Source organism: Pholcus phalangioides, unplaced genomic scaffold (assembly GCF_987345545.1).
Source record: "Pholcus phalangioides strain wild (caught in Gottingen) unplaced genomic scaffold, Ppha-v1.0 ptg000003l_1, whole genome shotgun sequence".
In the NCBI taxonomy this organism is placed as follows: Eukaryota; Metazoa; Arthropoda; class Arachnida; order Araneae; family Pholcidae; genus Pholcus; species Pholcus phalangioides.
In genome coordinates this window covers 21,167,273-21,190,516 of record NW_028301596.1, presented here as the reverse complement: position 1 = coordinate 21,190,516, position 23,244 = coordinate 21,167,273, and the positions used below count along the sequence as shown (strand labels likewise).

Below are 23,244 nucleotides of genomic sequence, written 5' to 3'. Positions count from 1 at the left end.
TCTTAAATTATTTATTTCATTAGTTCTGAATTTTCAATTCTGGAATTTTTTCCCCTGTTAATTCTGAATTTTCATGGTGGAAATATGAAGTTATTTTTCAGTTAGTAATGAGTTTTTATCAATTCTGGAATTATTTCTTTCACTAGCTCTGAACTTTCACCAATTCTGAAAATTTTATACCGCCAATTCTGAATTTTTCTGAATCCTTGGAAATTTTTTATACCGTTAACTCTGGATTTACATGAGTTCTGAATCGAATTTTCATCGATTCTGAAATTATTTCTTTTATAGATTTTGAATTTTCATTCAATTATGAAATTATTTCTTTTCATTTCTTTCATCAAATCTGGAATTTTTTCCCCGTTTATTCTGAATTTTCATCAATTTATCCTAAAAGTACAGTATTTCTGCCATTGGTTCTGAATTATCATGGTGGATGTGTAGAGTTTCTCTTCATTTGATTCCAATGAATCGGGACGGAGGTTCCATTAATTCTGAAAATATTCAGAATTAATGGAAAACGAATGGATTAATGGAAGGATTTTTCAACTCTGAAAATTTTTTATAACGTTAATTATGAATTTTCATCAACTCTGGAAAATTATTCCTTTCATCGATTCTGGAATTTTTTTCCTCCGTTAATTCTGAATTTCATCAATTTATTCTAGAATTATTTCTTTCGTTGGTTCTGAATTTTCGGAAATGGGGTTATTTCTTCTGTTAATTCTGAATTTTTATTTATTCTAGAATTAAAACGTTTTTGGTGCCCCGATATTGGTACGTTGACACGCACTTGGCTCCACGTCTGGTAAGGGTGGTGTCCTATTTTTCCCTATACCCCTAACTTCGTACCTGCTGAAAATAGGAAGAACTTCTGCTTCATTAAAAAAGATCTAGCATTGTATAAGGGGTTTGGGAATTTCTGCCATGTCACGCAAAGGGTTTAAAAGTTCCTGAAAAAAATTAAAAAAGACGCAATCGGCTTAAAAGAGGCAAATAATGACCATTCACTTTCCATGAAAAAAAACGAATTTATGGCAAACTTTCTATTACACAAGTATTATACATCTGACACGATCAGCATTTGTACAAGGATTCAGTTATTTTCTGTACATAGTGCATTTTTTACTTTGAATCAGTGATACGTATTCCGCGCTTTACAATGAAGCGAGTATTGAGAGAGAACGCACCAAGTTCGATTCCTAGAATTGTGTGCGCTTGGAATAATGTGCTTTTGTAAATACAGTATAATAATTTCGTAATAATAATAATAATAATAATCGCGGGAAATAATTTTTCCTCCTTTCCATCTACTACGCGTCTACAGAAGCACCGCCACAAACTACGAACAAAGAACGACAGGTGGAAAAAAAAGACCTTTGGCAGTAAATGTTCCCATCTTCCAGCACATGTCGAAGGAATAATTATAAACTGAATTACGAACCAAAGGATCTATTTTTTGTTGTTGTTGTAAACCTGTGAAAAAATAAATAAATGTACACGTGGTAGCAAAACTGAAAAAATGGGGGTGTACTGCTTAGGATTATACAATTACAAATTTAAAAATACTGGACACGCTTATCATAGTGAGCTGTTAATTTATGGCAGCAGCTATTTGCATAGATAATGAAGTAAATGAGTCGGCGTATTTATCGGGAGAGAGAGAGAGAGAGTTGCTTTTCATTAGTCTGCAAAAGATGACACCCCTAATGACTAAACTTTCATAACTCTTCGAGGACTGGAATTTCATTTATAAGTATGCTGACCATATTTCCTTGGGCGAAGTTAGGAAAATTGCGATCAAAAATACTGTAAATCGCCAAAATGGTGAAATGCCTGCTAAAATAGTTGCCAATTATCGCTAAAATCACCGAAAATTCGCCCATACCGAGAAATGAACCATTACTGCAAATCACAGTAAATCAAAATGAATTCTACGAAAAAAAATATTCACCACATCACAATATAATTTATAGGTTTGGAAAATAATTGAAATTCTTAATTTCAGAAAATAACAAAAACTCAAGTAGGCTTCGCTGCAAATACAGGAAAGAAACGGGACTTTTAAAGTGTTAAAAAAAAGTCGGGATGGCCAAAATTACGTGAAAATATGGATATGCTCTGAAATAAAATGATAATCGCGCACGGGCGGTGATAGTTTTCTTTGATGTCTGTACATTCGTTTTTGAAATAATTCAAGTATTGTTCACGGTTCCGTTTTCATCTTCGTCTTCTTCCGGAACATCCTGGGGTGGAGAAGAAAGAAAAAATTGATCAACATCAGTTGCTGTCATCCGCCATCCTTGGAAAAACATGCCAGCTTATGAAACTGACAGTATTGTTTTTTGTTCTTTCCGAGAGCTTAAAGACAGTCTCGGTCTTTCGTAATGACTTAATACTCACCTGAACACTCGGTTTGTTATTGTACAGTCTAGTCGACGACACGATTTTACGTTTGGGGCTCATGATCGCCAACGACGCCAGTTCTTCGTCCAGTCTCTGAAATAATTAGAAGCAAAACAACTCAATAGCAATTAACGAGAGAAAAATAAATTTTCTTCAATAACAAGATTTCACACATTTTCGATAAGTCCATATAGTATTTAGGAGAATAGATTGGTAAATTAGTAATCTGAGGATATTATCTCATCCCGAAATGGACAATATCGCTTCCCGTGAAAAAGGCGATCAAATGATCCAAAGTAGGAGGGGGGAAGAAAGAAAAAAATTTCTGAAGAAGAGGGCAATGAAGCAATTAGTTTGGGAACCTCTACTTTTTACACCATAGGTGCACAATTTTCTGCCCGCCGGCCACATGTAGCGTACCAAGTGGTTCCATCCAAAAAGAGCTGTGCGAACTTGCTTCATGCTCTCAATGGAAAAATTTCCTATTCTGTTTTCCCAGCAATTTCACGGCTTTCTGGAGAAAATAGATGACGTCTTTTCAAGAATGACCAGGCGTCATATGGTCCTCTTGAGGTCCAAGTATCCCAAGACTTAACTCTAAGCTGCTAATGAATAAGCTCTAAGTTTATCTTCGGTAACTGATGTTAAAGCCCAAACTTCGGTAGATTTTATCTGCCAACTAGCCGAAGTTTAGGTTACCAGATTCGAAAACTGAGAAAGGTGGACGCCTGTGCGCATCCGTTTTAACGTCACTTTTCCCGATTTTCACTACCGATGGCGCCACTAAGAATCAGCATTCAGTGAGCTACATTGTAGTATATGTATGGTATGATGTATAATTGCACGGTTGGTACCTGAGGTTTCCTTGGTGGATGCTTCAATATTATACTACTCGCTGGATTTAGATCATCGCTTCCTGATCCTGAAATCAACAAAGAAGAAACATACCACGATAAGTTTAAAGGGTATATCTTAACACAAAAGAAAAGAGCAAATCTTATTGTAATTCGAATGCATGGCAAAGAAGAAAATGTTAAATTCATTAAAAAATATTGCAGTGCAAACAATTTTAGCTCTGGGAATCGATCCCATTTCTTTTTTTAATTATCGTCGTCATTACGTCATTATTTTTCGATGTCAATAAAAATATATTTTGATCTCGAACGTGCACCATTTTCATCAAGGCCAGGGATCTTCAATGCATGGCCCGTGGGCAAATGTAACTCACTCTCAACTTTTTAACACGGTCCGCCAACCATTTTGAGAAAATATAAGCTTTACATTGGAAGGGTGTTCGACTAAATCAATTTTGTTAGAGCCCACTGGCCACTGAGAGCTGTACTGCGATGTTTATAACTGTGTGGAAGATTTTTGATACACTAAGGCCGTGCATATGGTGCAGCAACCAGCAGGTACGAGAGTGCGTAATACAGGCTAGTGATGAAAACAATTGTATTGTTTTGTTCTACATCGCACATATATACTCGAAGAGCGAGGCAAAGAAAGAGGCCACTCAAAGGAGTGATGGAGTTGAACAAGCATGTTTGTTTTCACCTCAATCTGCTGATTTTCGCTATCTGCTAATAATTGGTTCGTTTTTCTTTTTTTTCTTTCCCTCTTTCTGCGGAGGAATCATCATCATCATCGCACTCTTACATTTCAGAGAGAGAACTCCTCTCTTGCCAATTTCTCTATCCTCCTCCTCTTTTACTATGTGCGAGCATCTCTTCCTCGACCCCGATGAATTTTTTTGTTCCTAGTCACAATTCCCGCCACAATTCGCTCCACTATGAGAGCAGCCTTAAAGCACCATCTTAAGGTATTCGGGGGGGGGGGGGGGATTCTAAACACTCTCGTGATCGTGATTCCCCCCCCCCCCCGTTTCAGGAGGGCAAATTCTGCATTCTAAAAGGTTACATAATTATAGAATTGCTGAAAAATAAAAAATGAAATGAAAAATATAAAATAATTTCAGAAGTCATTTTAGAAATGATTTGAGAAGTATTGAAAGAAAAATAATTCCAGAGTTGCTAAATGAAATAATTTTCCAGAGTTACTAAAACAAATAACTCAAGAACAACTTTTTTTAGTATTAATTTCAGAATTTTTGAAAGAAAACTTTTTCAGAACTGTCGAAAGAAATGCAGTGGAACCTCGTTTATACGACTTCAAAAGGCCGAATCGAACGTCGTATAAATGTGCTAAGTCGAATAACTAAGACTTTTTAAAGAAAAAATGATTCCCTTTCCCCAACAGACATACAAAATAGTATAAAATCCATTGTGTTTAATTGCATCTCCAATTCTATTATAAAAAATATCATTTCAACCATATTTAAGGGGGAAAATATTAAATCGCGCATTTCCCATCATTTAAAGGAATGAAATTTAGCAGAGCATTACATTTGGGACATGACATTACTTAAAAATTTTCTCGACTTCAGAAAACTTCCCATCTTGAACTCTCATTTTCTTGGCAGCAGATGATTTGCAACCAGCAGCTTGGTTTTTGCTTTTGCTTCTCTGCTTTACAATCATTGTATTGTCAGAGTTGACACAGGGATATTCAACTATTTTGAAAGATCAACTTTCATCATTAATATAAAATTCTTGTAGAATACTTTAAAAAAATTTCCAGTTTTTTTTTCTAGAGAAAGTGCTTTTCGTTTTCTCGACATTACGAACAAAAATTTGACCCAGCGAGCAACCAAAGCACCACAACGAAAGAAAATTATACAGGAAATCATCGAAAGAACTTACTGTGTATGTGTACAGTTTTTTCTCTTATCGGCAGACCTGTATCCTTCAAGTACTTACAGGACTTTCTTACCCTCTGGGTAACGCTGAAAGCATTGGAAGAAAACAAATTTGGAAGGACATATGGCCGTCAAAACAATTGAAACCCGTTTCTTTGGTGTTCACCACGTCGGAGTATTCTCAGAAACAAGCAATAAACAAATCACTTAAGTGTCCACTCTAAATGAACATCGGCCAGCTCACTGGCTACTTTCGTATAAGTCAGTAATGAATCTACAATTTATGGCTTTTTCAGTGGCAATATGCAGGAAGAACTGTTGCAAAAATGCGTTTCCACTGGATACAAAAATTGTGTACATTGGATGGATATAAATGACATTTTTTCCCAAAGATTTGGAATTCGATTAGAAGTATAAACGTCGAATAATTGAGGTTTTACGACGAATAAACGAATTATTTTAACATTGAAATAACATTAAAATGGATAGGAACCAATTGCGACCGAAGCCAAACGTCGTATATACGTGAGAGTCGTACAATTGAAAGTCGTATAAACGCGGTCTCACTGTAATTTCAGAATTACTGAAAATAATAATTTCAGGATTATATTGAAACAAATATTTCGTAATCAAAGAAAATTTATAATCAATGAAAGAAATTATTTCATAATTTTTATAAATACACACTGCTGTGATTTCAGACTTGATGAGAGAAACAGTTTCATAATTCGTGAAAGTATTTTAGAATCCCTTCATAGGAAAGGAAAAAAAATTGAATTGGTGAGAGAAATAATTCCATAATTATTAAAAACTGATATTTAACGAAAAAACAAATATATTTTCAGAATAAAAAAAGAATAGGGCCCATTGGAGGTCGTTGGCCCATCCGTCAAGATGCTACTGTACATTTCATCTGGTCTTTGTAAATCTGTTTATCGTATTGCGATTCTAATACATTATAACTTGGTGGCCCACGTGCTTTATGGGAGATTTTAATTTGGCCCACAATGTGTGTGTGTCTGAAGGCTTGAAGATCCCAGGCGCATAGACCATCCTAAACTCAAGGTAAAGTAACGAAAATCAGTAAACATGGCTGTATTTAATTTCATCTTAGCTGCATCGGGCCGTATATCGCCTTGAAGCCTTCACCCCCTCCCATGGCCCCCACATCCTAGAGTAAGGCCCTAGGCTGGAATCTTTTGCGGGGCCCTCTGACCAGACTTTCACGGGCCCCTTTATGATGGATTTATAGCGTGAAAAAAAGAAAAGAAAATCGTCCTGGGCCCCAAGGCTGGAGCCTTGCCAGCCCACCCCTTGTGGGGTCCATGTCCCCTCCCTAAAATTTGAATTGGAGCCGAGTGTGATGTTTATTTGACTGCGTAGGGGCCTATATAAGATACCCCTAATACTGAACTTTCCAGTAAGTAATTAATGATTTTTCGTCTGATATTCCTATCATTATTTTCTTTATTTCGTATATCAATCTAGCTTTCTTGGGATCTTTATTCCGTCTGGAAAGTTATTTGTCCCTCCTTTTATCGCAGGACACGCGCTGTATATGACAGCCCTGATAAAAAGTAGAACGAATGTCTGAAACGGATCTTATTCACTTCTTACCGGCGAATTAGGGCGATGGAAGAAAAAGGGAAAGATGAAACTTTTATTTGTATGACATGAATATTTTTTGCTGTTCTGTCTGTCCCAGATCGTAAGGCTACAATAAGTTCCAGATCTGATGAATCTGCAGTGAAACAATGCAGATGGAGGGGAAGAAAATACGTAAAGGTAAAAATTACAGCTTCCTTTATCCTTTCACTGACCGAATTCAGATTTACATTCACTTTTATCATTTTTTTTTCTTTTATTTCCCCTTCCGATCCCTCAGTTTAGACCAGTGGTTCCCAACCTTTTTTCCTTGTCGTACCCCCAAAAAAATGCGATTCACTTTCTCGCACTCCTTGGATAATACGTTTTTTATATGTTAGAAAATTAGGTGCTTTTTCTGTAATTGATTTCAATAATTAATTTCTGTGAAATTATTTTACGTATAGTTTAAGGTCTTTTCGGCTATGGCTTATGGCTAGCATTTAATTTTGGCTTCATTTTTTTAAAATTAATTTGAAAACGAAACTAAGAAAAACATACTATTTTAAAAAAAAAAAATTGAGATTTGGAAAAAAAAGATTAGCACACATTGAACAGCTTTTCACTTACTGATTCCAAGCGCAACAACTATAAATTAATTTTTCTTTGACACTTGACTGACGTTTTTCCTGAGTCATGTATATTCACGACAGTATGAAATCTAAGCAATGTAAACAAACCACGAAATAGTTTAAGTAAATAATAGTCTTTTTTCTTAACCAAAATGGAAAACAAGTACAGTCGCTAATCGAATAAGAAACTTCTGCAAAGTAAAATTCGTATAACACGTTTCTGCGAGTAGAATTTAAAACATTGGTACGATTCATATTTTTTTGGGAATTGAAAAATTCAATTTTCTCATCATTTTAATTTTCCTGAATAATCGGTCAACATGTAATTTTTTTTCCATCTTGCACCCCCAAAAATTCTCGCGCGCACCCTCGGTTGAGAATCACTGGTTTAGGTTCAGACACATCAATCAAAAAATTCATGAAAAAAATAATTAATTTCCCTGCATGTTTTCTGGACTCGCCCATGTCCTTAGAAAAACAACTATAAAAAAACTTAAAATACTTCGAAATTAACAAGAAAAAAATTAATTTTATCCTTCCTTCAAAATGGATAATTTAAAAAATTAAATTTTTCTATGGCCTAAGTACTGAAAGGAATGAAATTTTTGTTTTTTAAATCAAGTTTGGAATCTCTCACCTTCAGGGGAAAAAAATCGTGTGCAATATATAATATCTTATTCTCACATTAGTAACAAAAAAGAGGGAGCCACAGATGGCAAAAGTTTGATTATGACGTAGTCGCAGATTATGACGCTCCCCCCCCCCCACCCCACCAAATGCTCATTCAGAAGCTTTTTTGGGACTGCAATCTCCATCCGTGTTGCAGCATGATAATGCATGATAATGCAACGACCCCCCCCCCCCCATCAGTAAAAGTCAGCAAAACACTGACCCCTCCCCCCCACCCCCGCCCCTGTCAGCAAAATTTCATCAGCAGCTTGGAATATTTCATCTCTTCAAAAAGGGTGGTTGATGACGTAAGTAACCTACAAACCCCCCTTCCCCCCCCCCCCCTTGTCATCAAAAGTCTCAAATAAGGGGTCATCCCTTATCGGATTAGCGGGGTTACAGTGTATTATTCTGAAAGAAAAACATCTTCCTTAGCCCTCTTTTTATTTTCGCAAGGGGTCCGTGGAACACAAAGATTAAGAACCTTTATTCTAGCGTGTTCGGAGGATAGACTGCAACTGCTGAAATTGACTTTAAATGCAACAAAAATTTTCAAATAACATTTCCGGTAGGTTTGTAAGGTGTAAATGCGGTGTGTAGCCCCCACCCCCGAAAACAAAAGTAGGCATGTATAGAATATAGACTACAGCCGGGAGTATAAAATCACGAAAGATTTCGGAATGTTGCACTGCTGAGGCGGAGATTGGCCATCCGAAAAAATAAGCCGTCTATTGCATTACCCACCTACTGTTAATATTGCTTCATTTTTCGATTCCTAGCGGATACATTCCAATGCTTATGAAAATAAAATAAATATATACATATATAGAGAGAGAGAGAGCCACCTACTGGTGTTTGGTCGGCGTTGCAGTTGCTCTGGAGGAAGTGCCCCTGGGGGCATAACATCGTACGGAAACGCTGGCTGCTGCTGTTTCTTGATCGAATTTCTGGGCCGACTGAAAATATCTGCAGCTTTTGTTCCAACAGCAAAGACGGCTTCAAGGAACCATTGTTTTATTTTTATATGGAAGAAAGGGAAGAAAAAAAAAACTGCGTATATTGATCACAATCCAATAAGACTTCAAACAAAACAAAAAAGAGTTAAACCTATTGTACACTACAAGCCTCCTACAATTTTGTATACGTAAATTCGCGTACTTTCGGAAGCAATCATTACGGGTATTTTTTTTTTTTTCTCAAGTGTTTTTATTCCAGAAGTTTGGCTCGTGCCTCTTGAAAAAGAAATGCTGCATTCCATGTGTATCTCAAAATACTGGATGGACCCCCTTAATTGAATAACCCCCCTTAATGATCAGGGACGAGATATTTCGTGCAAACACGAATGAGAGAAAGTCATTCCAACTCTCCGTTTTTTACATTTTTTCTAATCATCACGAAGCTTCATTGTAGCCCCATGAACAGAATTTGTTTTTCTCCCTCCCCGTTCTTCCTATGCCCTTGTTTAGTGATTCCCCCACATACAATCTATCTTTCTACAATATAAAGATGCGTATATTAGCTTGGGGATTGTGCAATGCAAGCTTTCGCAATGCATTCAATGAACGAAAAAAAGAATAAATAGGGAAATGGGAAAAAGAGAAGGTAAGGGTAAAGTGAAAAATCCTACTGCACTAATCTTTTTCCTCTTCTATTTCTAACATAGGAACACGGAAACCATTTTTTTTATTTTTTTTACTTTATACCCGTATTTTACTCTTACCCGTATCTCCTATTGCTTTTCCCTCCTAAGAGCCTGGTAGAAAGTAAAAATACTACCCCGTATATACGTGTAATACACAGTATATACCCCGTAAAATACGTGACGTGCGGTGATCACATGACCTTTATTTCTGAAAAGTTATTTCCCCGAAACATCGCCCTGGATCCGCCTTCAAAATGGTTTTCCACTTTGACGCGCCCAGTACGTATTTGAAGAAAACTCGGACATCACCGGGTTTCATTGCTGGCCTATAAAAATTGTATAATAATCGGTTTTAGTAATTAAAAAAATTAGATTTCGTTGATGGACACCCTTATTGTTTTTCCCTTTAACGCGTGAGATTTCAAATTTTATTTACAAAAAAAATTTGATTCATTTGAGCACTTATGCTATAAATTTAATTTTTTTAAAATCACCTTATTTAAAGAAAATGGAAACTTAAAATTTAATTTCTTTGTTCTTAATTTTAATGTTGTTTCTATGGACATGGAAAACATACAATAAAATCCAGAAAACATACAATAAAAACTTTTTTCCATGAAATTTTTGGTTGATATCTCTAAAGACTAAACTAGAAAGATCAGAAGGGAAAACAATTAAAAATCAATTTAAATCTAAATTTAGGCTGTAAAAGGTTAATGAAAGAAAACCTTGTGAAGTCTGATGAATGGGTACAGATTTTCGCTTATCCATGAACGAAAAGAAAAAAAAGACGCCAAGACAATGAGGACAACTATTGCAATTGCCAACTGTAGAGTTTGTCGTCAGAAAATACATCACCTGATGACAGAATGTTTTCTGTTACGCAAGAAGAAATTAGTTGATTGAAAAAAAGGGGAAAGGAAAAAAAAATTAGATTGAACGTTGAAATAATGCGTCATCGGACAACAATGAAACAGCGTCTGACATGAAAATATGCAATTCCAAATGATTTTGGCCTGCTGAACACGAATATTGCCATGAAAAAGTTTTATTGGCTCTTGTTTTTGAGATACAGTTGAATCCCGTTATAACGAACGCCAAGAGATCGGAGGAATCACTTCGTTAAAACGAAATTTCGTGATAAAGGAATTTCAGGTTACCTAGCATTGTTCCCATGTAAACTTATTTGGGGGATTAGAAAAGTGTTCGTTAAAACGAGATTTTTGCTATAACGGTATTCGTTAAAACGGGATTCGACTGTATTATCATATAAAGTGTGAAAAAGCTGCTTCACGCGAGAGCTATCTCTGGATAACAATGAAAGTGCCGACATGAAAATCCACAATTCCGAATGGTTTTGACCTGCTGAACACACCATGGAAAAGTTCTACGCGCCTTTTCAGTGGAGATACTGTGTTAAAAATGAATGAACTAGAGTGCTGTAATATATTTGTGTTTTTATGTGTTTTAATATGTATCGTGTTTCTATGTGTTTGCGAGGTTTCTATGCTATTTATGTTTTTTTTGCATGTTTATTATTTTTTCCATTGTGTATGTACTACTATATATGTACAGTAAAACCTCTCTTTTACAGACACCAACGGGACGAAAAAAATTCGTCCGTAAACGAGGGATGACCGTTAATTTAATTGTTTGATATGCATACTTTTTTGTTATATAATGGGAAATTATTATTTGGCGTCAAAAGAGGGATGACCGTTAAGAGGGGTTTTACTGTATTAAATGTTCAGTTACAAAGAAAACCGGAGCTAATCCAGCTTTTTTTTATGGTTAGATTCGTGTTCAACACACCGAATTACATAGGAATTGAGTGTTTTTATTCAGGACGCCAACTCACCTTTAAAATATGTTGTCTAGTGGACAAATGTGTTCGCGTCAGGACCCACACAACGGGTAGGAGGACAGAGGACCCAGACATGAATCTCTCTTCCTTGTTTTTTCAAATCTATATACCTACTGCGAAATCGTATAACTTTAATCTAAGGCCGGTCGTCTACATGCATGGCCCCCACAAGGGGTGGGATGACAAGGCTCCAGCCCTGGGGTCCGGGACGATTTTCACCTTTTTGTTTTTTCACGCTGTAAATTCATCATAAAGGGGGCCCGTGAAAATCTGGTCGGGGTCATAAGATCCTGGCCTGGGGGCCGTGCTCCAGGATGTGGGAGCCATGGAGGTATTATGAAGGCTATATAATACATCTATGGTTGTCCAATGGAAGCTACTAGGAACGAAAACAAGTCGCGGAGCAAGTCGCATGTATGCCGCAGAACTACTATAGTGGTCTTGCGCATACACGCGAATTGTTTTTTGCTTGTAGCAGCTTCCCGTGGGCGACCGGCCTAAAAGCAGTGTTGCTTGCTCCTCCGCCAGGCCATGACGTCAGTCAAGCTATGCTGTAAAAGTGTGTGATTTGGCATTTCATTTTACTCATTTATTTCTCAATAGTCTTGGGCATGACCGGGCCTCCCACGCACAAAAAAATGGTAAACAACCGGGCCGCGGGCTTCTAAATGTTAAGAACTTTTTTTCTAAAGTAAAAGTATAGTTTCCCAGACTTTTTTTTTGTTGAATCGCCCCCTTCTTCAAAAAAATTTTCCCCGTTCTTCCCCCCCCCCCAACTCAAGTCAACCCATTGTAACCTAAGATGTACCTGTAGTCCTTCCTGGACCATTTCATAGCCCTGCGGGGAGGTGATATTGCCCACTTTGGAAAACACTGGTCTGATTGAAGGGTACCCGCCTAAATTTATTAATACCCTACTAATACGTAATAAAACCCCCTAGGTTTTATTACGTATTAGGTTTTTTATTATAAATTCAAATTTATTACTTCCACATCACTCTCGGATGAAGGTATAGGCTATGCGCAATAACGGCCTATATACGCCATAAACCCGAACCCTACACACTCTATATTTCCCAATATATTGATAATTTTCGATAGATGGATCGATTGAAATACGATCGTTCGCTCGCTCGACACGGGGAGGGGGGGGGGGCCTTAGGCTATTTCAGACAGGGTTACCAGACGTTCTTCTTTAGGAGGACGTGCCCTCCTTTTTTTTAATCTCATTTCAAGCGTTCCCCTACATTTCGGAAAATTCATCCTTTTGTCCTTTTCAGGTTTCCGGAATTATTTTTCTTCTTTTTCTATAGAATTTTTTTCCCACTCTGAAACAAAAATCTCTTCATTAATATGAGTATTTTTGTGCCCCCCCCCTTTCCACACACTCACGCCCACATTGACCAATAGTCATCGAAATTCTCAGAATTTTTGTTTTTTTTTATGTTTCGCGGCTTTTTTCGTTGAAAAAATTACTGTTGGCATGCCTGCATTACTGGCATGCCTGTTCTATTGTCAGAATGGTCTAGTACCATCATCTGTTGTTAAAATTGGGAAAAATGACTAAGGATGCTGCTCACAGGGGGTTCTCCTTTCTTAGTTTTCGAAAATGGTAACCCTAATTTTAGAGAACATCTTTCAATAAATTTTGTGAGAAGACTGAGTCAACACCCCTGGGGCGTTGACTGAGCACCCTCCAAATTGATGTACACTTTTACATTTTTTCTCGACCAATTTATGATTAAGGCGTTAGCTGACTAGAGAGAGGTCTTCAAATGCTTGGTCCACGGGCCACATTTGGCCCTCGAAGCTTTCTGTCGTGGCCCGCCAAATCCTCTTCTGAACAAATAATTATAAATAATAAACAAATAATTTCAAAACTTGGTGAAAAAAAAACCCCATAAATCAATGAGTGAAATAATTTCGTAATTTTTATAGAAATTATTTCAGGATCAATAAAAGAATAATTGTAAATAATTATTGAAATAGCAATGATTTCAAGATATATCGAGAATCGAAAATAATTCAGAATTACCGAAATTTATAATTATGGAATCATTTTAAGTGATTTCGTATGAACATTAATCTCAGAGAAACAGTTATTTTGCTGATGTGAACTCGGAAAGAAAAGTCACAATCTCAGAATTAATTACTTAATTTAAACACCGAATTAGAGAGTGAAATAAAAACTTTTTCTGAAATAATCCAAAATTGGCAATCAATAAAAGAAGAATAAATAAAAGCCTGCAATTATTTTTTGTCAATGTGTAATTCGGGGCCCCGCATTGGCCACCTTCTATTAAGATATCACTAAATTACACGAATAGGTGGCCCGCGGGCTTCGTGGGAAGTTTTAATTTGGCCTGCTGTGTCTGAAAGGTTGAAGGAACCCCATCATTAGCTCGCCTATCTAGATCAATCTTTTCTCACGGAAACCACAATATTTTTTTCCCCCGTTCAACTTGTGCGATAAGAAAACAATGACGAGCACCGACTAGGGTTTAATTCATTCAGTGTTATTATTATTATTTTTTTATTCAAATCATGGGCGGAGATACGGGGGGGGGGGGGCCGTGGGGCACCCAGCGTCAACGGTGGAGTCGACTGATCTAATGTTTTTTGTATATATGAATTGATATCATCATCATCGTGCCCCCCCCCCCAGACTTCCAAGTCTATCTCCGCCTATGATTCAGATGTAGCTATTATTACCAGATACAGAAACTGAGAAAGGAGGACGCTTGCGCGCACTCTTAGAAACGGCATTTTTCCAATTTCTACAACAAATGTCACCACTAATACTAATAAAAAATTGGTACCGCAATAATTTCTCGAAACTAATACGGAACCACTGAAAAACCAAAAAAAGAACAAATACGTCTCTTCCACTTATAATGAATTATTTAGTCTTGTCAGTTTTATTACTTTGCCTGAAGCAACGCGAGAGGTTTTTATTCTGAACCCTCAGAAATTTCCCCTCCCCCCCCCCCTCATCGGAGAGTTTCTTTTTTTGCCAGGGGCGATTCCGCCACAAGAATCAGCAATGAATGTTGTTTGTATCCTATTTTCTTTATTTCTGACTAGAAGAGCACCCCTCCCTCGCTCCCTACTTCAGAGCAGGACATTTGCGAGAGTGGAACCCTCCTCCTAACGGACACTCGCTGTTAGCGGACAAAGTTTTTCGTCCCGTGGGTGTCCGTTATCGAGAGGTTCTACTGTATTCTCAAAATGGACGCTGCTGTTTTATTCTTTCAGGGCTGTTTTTTTGGACTGTCTTTCTCATATTATTCTGGAGAAAGCTGGGCCCGTGATGGAAATATAAAGTATTGCATCTGCACAGTGCTTGGAGGAAACTTGGGGATTGTGCTAGGAATTTCGAAGGCGATTGGCCAAAGCGTGTAAAAACGTGTGAAGAAAAAAAAACCACAGATATGTTTCAGAGTGAAAAAGTTTCAGACGCAGGAAAAAAGAAAAAAAAACCCGGTAACCCCTGAAAAGGAGGACAAAATATCGAATTTTACTAAACGCATCGGAGAACGATTAAACTGACGTTATAAAGGGGGGGGGGGGGACGTCTGGTTAAGACGACTTCATATATGTCATGGTTAAGGAGGATTCATGTATTAAGGAGTTCTACGTCTGGTAACCGGAAGATACAACGCGTGGCGAATTCAATTTCTTTTTATGGTTGGTGCTGCCATCTGTCTTATATTATGTTAACATAAAATGTCCGTCTGGTATCCGCGAAAAATTTCATTTCCTTAAAAATGTGATTTTTTTTTTCTTTTCTTTTTCTAAACATTTTTTTTTTTTTTTTCAAACCGAGCACAACTCAGGTCTATCGCCATTTTCTAAACACTGCATTTGAACAATTTCAATGGGAGTCCCTAAAATATTCCATTGAAAAAAAGTGATCTACGTGTTCCTGCGTTTTTTATAAAGCTGGCGTACAACTGCTGTTTCTTTTCCAAACCCACATGGCCGTCTTAAGAGCATCACGGGCCCCCGGACCAAGCAATTTTTCCGAGGCCCTACCTGGCAAATTCTCGAAAACTTCAACTACCTCTCATATTTCTGAGGCCCTCCTCTCTTGAGGGCCCCCAGTCGTGCCCATGCGTTAAGACGGCACTGCACACCCACCAAAACAACAAAAAAAGGAATTATAAATTGTAAATGATGAAGTAAAAAAAGAAGAATTCTGTTGAATCATATGAAATAATTTTATGGATGGTTCAACGAAAGGAGAACACCCAGGAGAGAAAGAACCCAGGAAAGTGTGGGTGTTCCACCACTTCATATTTTAATTTTGAATGGGCAACTTTAGATCGATTTGAAATTTCCTCAAGTTTTTTCCCTTTCTTGCGACGGAACTACTTCATAGATGCATGCAATGATAATTCAATTTTAAAGAATGAGGGAAGAAAAGAAAAGAAAAAACAGTCGCCCCCGGGTGGGCTCGAACCACCAACCTTTCGGTTAACAGCCGAACGCGCTAGCCGATTGCGCCACGGAGGCAGATGTTCACTCTACCTTATGTAATAAACAAATACATATTACGTCTTTTTTTTTCTTTGTAAAGATTGTTTATGGCTTATTGAGTCGATTTTTTTGGAACAGAATTATACATTTTTGACTGAGTTATAAGTAGGCTGACCATATTTCCTCGAGAGAAATACGGGATATTGAGATTCCAAATACGGGAAAATACGGGACATCGCCAAAAAAGAACGCCAAAACCGAGCATAGTTGCCAAATATTGTTAAAACTACGGAAAAATCATAATGTCGGGAAATGAAGCGTTACTACAAATTGCAGTGGATTAAAATGAATTTCACAAAAAAAAAACCGTTCACCAAGACAAATGTGGGAGATTAATATTTTCATTTATAGTTGTAATTATCATAATATAGTTTATTAGTTGAAAAGTAATTTCAATCTTTGACTTCAATAAAGAACAAAAATTTAAGTAGACTTCGTGTAAAATACGGGAAAAACCGGGACACTTTTGCCAAAAAGTCGGGACGGCCAAAAATACAGAAAATACCGGGACTGTCCCGGGAAATACGGGATGTATGGTCACCCTAGTTATAAGGAAAGCTCAGGAGGTTCTCACAAAGGCAACGGACACACACAGGAGAGTTTTCCCGAGGACGCAAACCTGTTTAGGGACCGTTCAAGTATTACGTCATCATCGATAGGGAGGAGGGGGTTTCCGATTTGCTTGCTTTTGATGACAAGGGGGAGGGGGGGGGGTTTGGATAATGCTTACGTCATCAACCACCCTTTATGAAAATATGAGTTAGGATTCAGAGGGGCAGAGCTGATGACGAAATTTTGTTGAAAAGGAGGGGGGGGGGGAAAGAGGGGGGGTCAAAAAATGGCTAAAAATTTGCTTACGTAATACTTGAACGGCCCCTTACGAGCAGCTTTCACCCCCTGGGTCACATGAGAGCATATTTCGGACGCGAACGCAAGTTTTGTGACGTCACAGTGCCAGCTCCTAATTGGTTTTCTGTCATAAGCGCCTTATGACTATTACGACATTATTACGGCAAGCAGACGCTGCCCCTTCGCGAAGGGGCCAGCCCAGTTGACCAGGCTAATGTCCGAAATTCGGGCTTTCACCAACACCCCCCTATAGATAAGGGGTTTATAGCCGTCCCCTATATATCGATCCTTATATATATCCCTATATCGATTCCTATGATTCAAGGTCATCGACGCGTTGGTGTATTTTTCTGATCATTATGGCCATTTATAATTAGTTTGTTTTAATTGATTTATTTAATTTGTTTAAATTAATAAGCAAGTCAGTTAATTTTAATTTTAAAAAAATCGTGATTTTTTTTCATACCCTGGCCCGGATTATATGCAAATGCATATGTGCATATACATATTTTGGTCTTTTTATCATTAATGCATATAAATGCATAAAATCAAATAATTTTCAGAATGTAAGTGTATATTTTTAAAGGTTTATTTAAGCTCAATCACTTTTTTTTTTCAATAAATGTTTCAAGTAGGCTAAATATCGCTCATATAATATTTTCATAACATCTTTTTTTTTTTCAGGAGGTGGGATTTAGGGAATTTAATAGAGATGTTCGTAATACAGTATTTTCCAAATATCAATCATTTTATTGTAACGCTATTTCTAGAGATATGTCATAAATGTTAAATATTTTTTAGAAATAGCGTCGAAATTATTTTGTTACTGGGCAGCTTTTTTTTATGGGTATTTTCTCAATTTTGGTACAAATTTCTGAATTTTTCGTTTTTCAGGATATTTAAGTGCATATTGTGGGCTTTAATGCATATTTTGAATTTAAATGCATATTTTGGGTTTAAATGCATATTTCGCCATTTTAAGTGCATATTTCGCCATTTTAAGTGCATATTTCGCCATTTTAAGTGCATATATTGACATTTTTAAGTGCATATTTGCATATTTTTAGAGAGCAGTTCGCCACTTTTTTAGTATATATAATCCGGGCTCTACTGATGAGTATTCTCATGAATCTGAATTTGTGAAGGTTTTTGATTGAACTGTAAATAAGGCTATTGTTTCGTAAATAAATTTCATTAATTATAGCGTATTAATGTGGATTGATTATTGAAACACGAGGTAAGTTTTTATTATTATTTTTTTAAATCCTGTGTAATTTAATCCCGTAAATTTAATATACGCTGTCGCGGATTATAATAATATATATACGTGGGGTTTTTTCTTTCTTCAAATTTCGCATGCGGATTATGCGCCACCGCGGATTATACGCAGGAAAATACGGTACAATAAAACGGTTGATATTTTGAAAAAAAAAAAGAAGAAAAAATACTGTATTGCAAATATCTTTATTAATTCATTAAATCCTTCCTCCGAAAAAAAAATTTCTAAAATTCTCTTATTTTATATGTATTAATACAAAAAAACGACCAAATATGCAAATGCATATGCACTTGGATATAATCAGAAGGAAAGTTTCCTTATAGCTCCGTGACATTTTATAGATTATTTATTGATTATCATATAGATATACATTACTACCCACTCACCTGACCATATTCTCTGGAGAAAAATACGGGTCATTTCTAATTTTTACCAAAAACGATCGAGAGCAGGTGAGGTGATTAGACGTCACGTATTTTCCGGAACAGACCTGGATTTTTCCGCTTTTCTAGCCGCCCAGATTTTTTTACTAAAATGACCTGGTTTTCCCCTTTTGCAAAACGAAGCCTACTTGAATTTTCTTTCAAATTATAGATATATTAAATTATAAATATTTCCTACTTGAAAATTATTTATTGAAATCAAAGACTGAAGTTATTTTCCAACTGATAAATAAAATAAGTCATGATAATTACAACTATGTATAGGAATATTGATCTCACAGATTTGACACGTTGGTGAACGTTTTATTATATGGAATTCATTTTAACCGCTTCGCTCACAAGCGATTAGTGAGAAATTCGGATGATCTCCGCTTGACGAATCGGCGATAAATACGATACAAGTTTTGATAACCTTAACAAAACGCAGTGTTTCCCGACCGGGGGTGCGGGAGAGCATTTTTGGGCGTGCGAGATGGAAAAAAAATTACATCTTAACATCATCTTGATCATTTTAATTCGGGAAAATTAAAATGATCAAAATTGAATTTTTCAATCCCTAAAAAAATATGAATCATACCAATATTCTGACGTATCATCTTCTGCTGGCAGAACTGTATCATACGAATTTTGCGTTGTAAAAGTTTCTTTTTCGATTAGAGATCGTACTTGAAAAACCCTTTTCGGTTGGGAAAAATATCATTATTTTTACCTAAACTATTTCGTGATTTGTTTACATTGGTACCTCGTGTTATATTAGCATGCTGTGCTTAGATTTGAAACTGTCGTAACAACACATGACTCAAGAAAAACGTCAAAAAATTCTGGCCAAGTGTCAAAGAAACATTCATTTACAGTTGTTGTGGCTGGAATCAATAAGTGAAGAACTATTTAATGAATCTTTTTTTTATAAATCTCAAAAAATGTTTGAAAGTAGTAACTTTTTTAGTTTCGTTTTTGAATTAATTTTCAAAAAAATGAAGCCAAAATTAAATATTAGCCACAGCCGGAAAGACATTAAACAATAAGTAAAAGAATTCATAGAAATTAATTATTGGATAGTTAATGTAATCAATGACAGAAAAATATTTTTTATATATTATCCATGGATATATTATCTATGGGGGTGTGGGAAGGTAAGTCGCATTGCTCTGGAGGTGCGGGATGGAAAAAATGTTGGAAACCACAGCGAAAAGAATAGGATACAAGATATAATTCGTACCTCCCGTGTCTGCAGCTAGAACCGGAGCAACAGTGTCCAACAAAGTTTGAGGTGAATTCGTCTCATCACCAGCGGCAGTCGCAGCAGCTCGTGACGCACCGCAACCCATTCAGTACCTGAAATCGACGAACACCGAACATATATTTTCTCATGACCAACAGTAGTACGCGTCGTTTTATTCAAAACAGGGTGGGATTAAATTTTAAATACGTGATAGTGTCGTGTATTGCGGTGAAAAAAAAACTCCTTCAATCGACTCTTGACAGTAGCGAATCATTCCTGTAGAACAGGAATCTCTTCGTGTGTGTGTGTGTTTTTTTCACGTCACGATTCTGTGCCCATCATCAGAAAAAGAGCAAATATCAACTATTAAGCACGTTTGAACTCAAAACCAAAACTCTTATCGTTTAATGGGTTGTTTAACCAAGGTGTAGATCAGTGTTTTTACCAAGGGATCCATGGATCCATGTCAGTGAGAATGATGGAAAACCAATTAATATTGTTCATACATTATTACGTGCTGAATATTATTCAGCGAAGGGGTCTGTGGCCTTCATCCTTTTCGCAAAGGGGGGGGGGAAGCTCCCTGCCCTTCGTCTTATTGGTACAAAAGTGTCTTTTTTCTTTTCTTTTAAACCGAGAACAACTTCTATCGTCATTGCCAATTTACTGCGAAAGGAGCTGAGCAAGAAGTGCGCATGTGTACTTAATAGTCTGAGTGCGTATCTAACGTTTGCATAAATTTTTAATGCTACCATCTATTTTTCAAACTATGAGTGAAGTGTGTGATTATTGAATATTTGTACCGTTGTAGGTCTGTTGCTCTCTGTGGAAGGACTTTTTAACGGGAAGATCGGCTCGCAAGTATGCCTCGAATTTGGGAACCACAGAAGACCACTTTTAGCTGACCACCAATGTGCCACTGGTGAGATTTAGAACTCTGGTCCTCGCGATGCGAGTCCGTCACTATGCCCACATGACCACACAGCGGCATTCACAAAGGGTCCGTGGAACACAAATATTTAGGAACGCTTGCTGTAAATTAACTCCTTTGTGATTAAGAATCGTTCAATATTACATGATTCAATGAACGCTGTGGTGCTCGCGAGCAACAGGTTGAAAACGACTGCTGTTGCGAGAAGATGATGTTTTAGCTAAATCGTGCATTGAAAACATTTGAAAAATTCGTCATTTCCATATTATCATGAATGTATCCGTTTTTGGAAGCTCATTTGTTAAGGTGGTCCAAAGGACCGATGGGTGTCGGAAATGTTTTAGCCCTATGGGTTAAGGTTGTGGTTCCCAAACTTTTTCGTGATCGTGGAGCACTTTTTTTGGTGAGAAGTTCAACGCGGAGCACCAACTTTCACCTAGCACTTATAACATCTAAACCTCCGATATTAACCTCCGATATTTAACTACGATAGGTTCTATTATATTAAATATAACATCATTTTGTTTTCGTTGATTCAAAAAGATGGATCCCAGCTGTAACCTGGAATAAATGGGAATTTTTTAAGTTTGAAAAATTATTTATTTTACTTTCCAAACTCTTCGCAGAACACCAAGAAATCTTTGACGGAGCAGCACTCAGTGCTCCGCGGAGCACAGTTCGAGAACCCGGGTTAATGTTAAGAAAGCCGAGTTACCCAGGATCTGTCACACAAACTTCGCGTTAGGTTCACAACACGTACACGCACATTCCAACATGTACCACTTCGTTAGACATTGCAGAGAAAAATGGAGGAGGAGCATGTGTGGTTTAGTAATAGTAGTACTTAGTCCCAAAGGTTACCCGAGACCTGAGGGTGCCTAGCTTGATCTCTGAGCGGGAAATTCTGCTTTTAAATTAATTATGGGAGTGTTAACCATGTAGTTCTAAAAAATATTCGAGCACTCACAGCAACACCCCCCCCCCCCCCTCACAGGCTTCGACAACACTGCGTGAGCCGATGGGGCACTACGAGATGCTCAGCGTCCACGGGATGGAATTCATATCCAAGCAACAGTTTAATGAAAATATAGCAAGTGACTGTGTCATAGAGAGCCCCGGGAGGTCTTCCCAGTGATTAACCATTCCGACCAACGGTTAATCGAAAGATACCGCGAAAAAGAAACCTTTCATATTGAGTCATCACTCTGACACCTGTTTTCCTATATTTGTTTTATGACCGTTCAATCTTTTTTCGAATGACCGCGGAATCATTAGTTTTCAATCGATAACACTGGTTGTCATTAATCTAGAGAAGTGTATGATTGATTTACCTTCTGTCAACAACATTCAGCTCCATGATTCCGCGTCCATCCACGGCATGTCTCAAACGCGTGTTCACCATCGGATGAGCTAATCACCTTGATGAAATTCGAATGAAAGATGGATTTGTGTGTATGTGCTTCCATGCTCGTGACATGCGCGGACATCGTGTACAGCATGTCCCTCCTCTTTTGTCTCTGCCACCCACACCCACGCACGTTTCACCTCCTCCTCCGAAACTAATTCAACGGATATAAGTTCCATGAATATTGAGGGGGAGTGTAGATACGGGTAGGGGGCGTGAAAAAAAGTATGAATGGCATCGTGCATGGCTCTTATAATATCGCGCGGCTTATAAAGAAGGTGTCCATAGCAACTGTAGCAACAACAAATCGAGAGCCTTAAAACCCTGGAATTCAACATCGAGCTTCTCTTTTCCCATACACCAAATAACAAAAAACTGACAACTTCATTTTTCTCTCTCACGATTTCATTGCAGCGCTGAGGAAATTCGCTCCAATTCTATTCTTTTATTTGATTGTCGGGCATCAAAAATCAGCCACTCGGGCCAAAAATAGTCTAGGTTCGAAAACCCTTTCATAAGTGCTGCATAGGGTGGATCCTAATCAACTCTCGAATATACACCTTCGCTTTACGAATGGTATCCTTCACTTTACGCGATTCCGCTATAAAAAAATTTTGAAAAGTTAATTTTAGAAATTTCAACCTGCAAAATTTGACTTGGAGTTTAACTTTATTCCTGCAAATAGGCTTGTGAATTGAAGATATTATAACATAGTTAAATCATTTGACGACGAAATATATATATACGTTGGATTTGATGATGTAAGCTGATACAAAAATATCAGAGAAATTCTCACGTACAACTCACCAGATCTCACTGATGAACAACGTTTGGTAACGAGAATTTAGATTAGGATTTAGATTAGAGAAACTAGAATTTTTATATTTGTGTGGAATATTCGGAATTTTCTGGCTTTGCTACCAAAGTTTTTATAAAGGGACAAAAAATGTGCTGCTTGTCAGCCTAATCTCGGCTGTTTCATTAGAAAGAGTTATCAGCTTAATCATACCAGGCTCTTCACGAA

At 37.2% G+C, this 23,244-nt stretch overlaps 1 protein-coding gene and 1 non-coding gene across 3 annotated transcripts; both read right to left on the bottom strand.

Moving 5' to 3' along the window:
- Positions 1–1,014: 1,014 nt before the first annotated feature.
- On the bottom strand, positions 1,015–22,284 carry LOC149088266 (uncharacterized). 2 transcript variants are annotated; one of them, XM_089252846.1, is made up of 6 exons: positions 22,147–22,284; positions 19,882–19,997; positions 8,896–9,042; positions 3,261–3,328; positions 2,404–2,499; positions 1,015–2,246 (listed from the first exon to the last, which is right to left on the bottom strand). In XM_089252846.1, exons 2-6 carry the CDS (start codon positions 19,988–19,990, stop codon positions 2,196–2,198), a joined length of 471 nt encoding a protein of 156 aa, XP_089108972.1. In that variant the 5' UTR covers positions 19,991–19,997; positions 22,147–22,284; the 3' UTR covers positions 1,015–2,195. The 2 variants fall into 2 exon arrangements, with proteins under 2 accessions (XP_089108972.1, XP_089108978.1); XM_089252852.1 differs by lacking the exon at positions 8,896–9,042 and having other exon boundaries at positions 1,043–2,246; positions 22,147–22,283.
- TRNAN-GUU (transfer RNA asparagine (anticodon GUU)) lies at positions 15,994–16,067 on the bottom strand. The gene has a single exon. It is a non-coding gene; the product is annotated as a tRNA-Asn (tRNA).
- Positions 22,285–23,244: the final 960 nt, after the last annotated feature.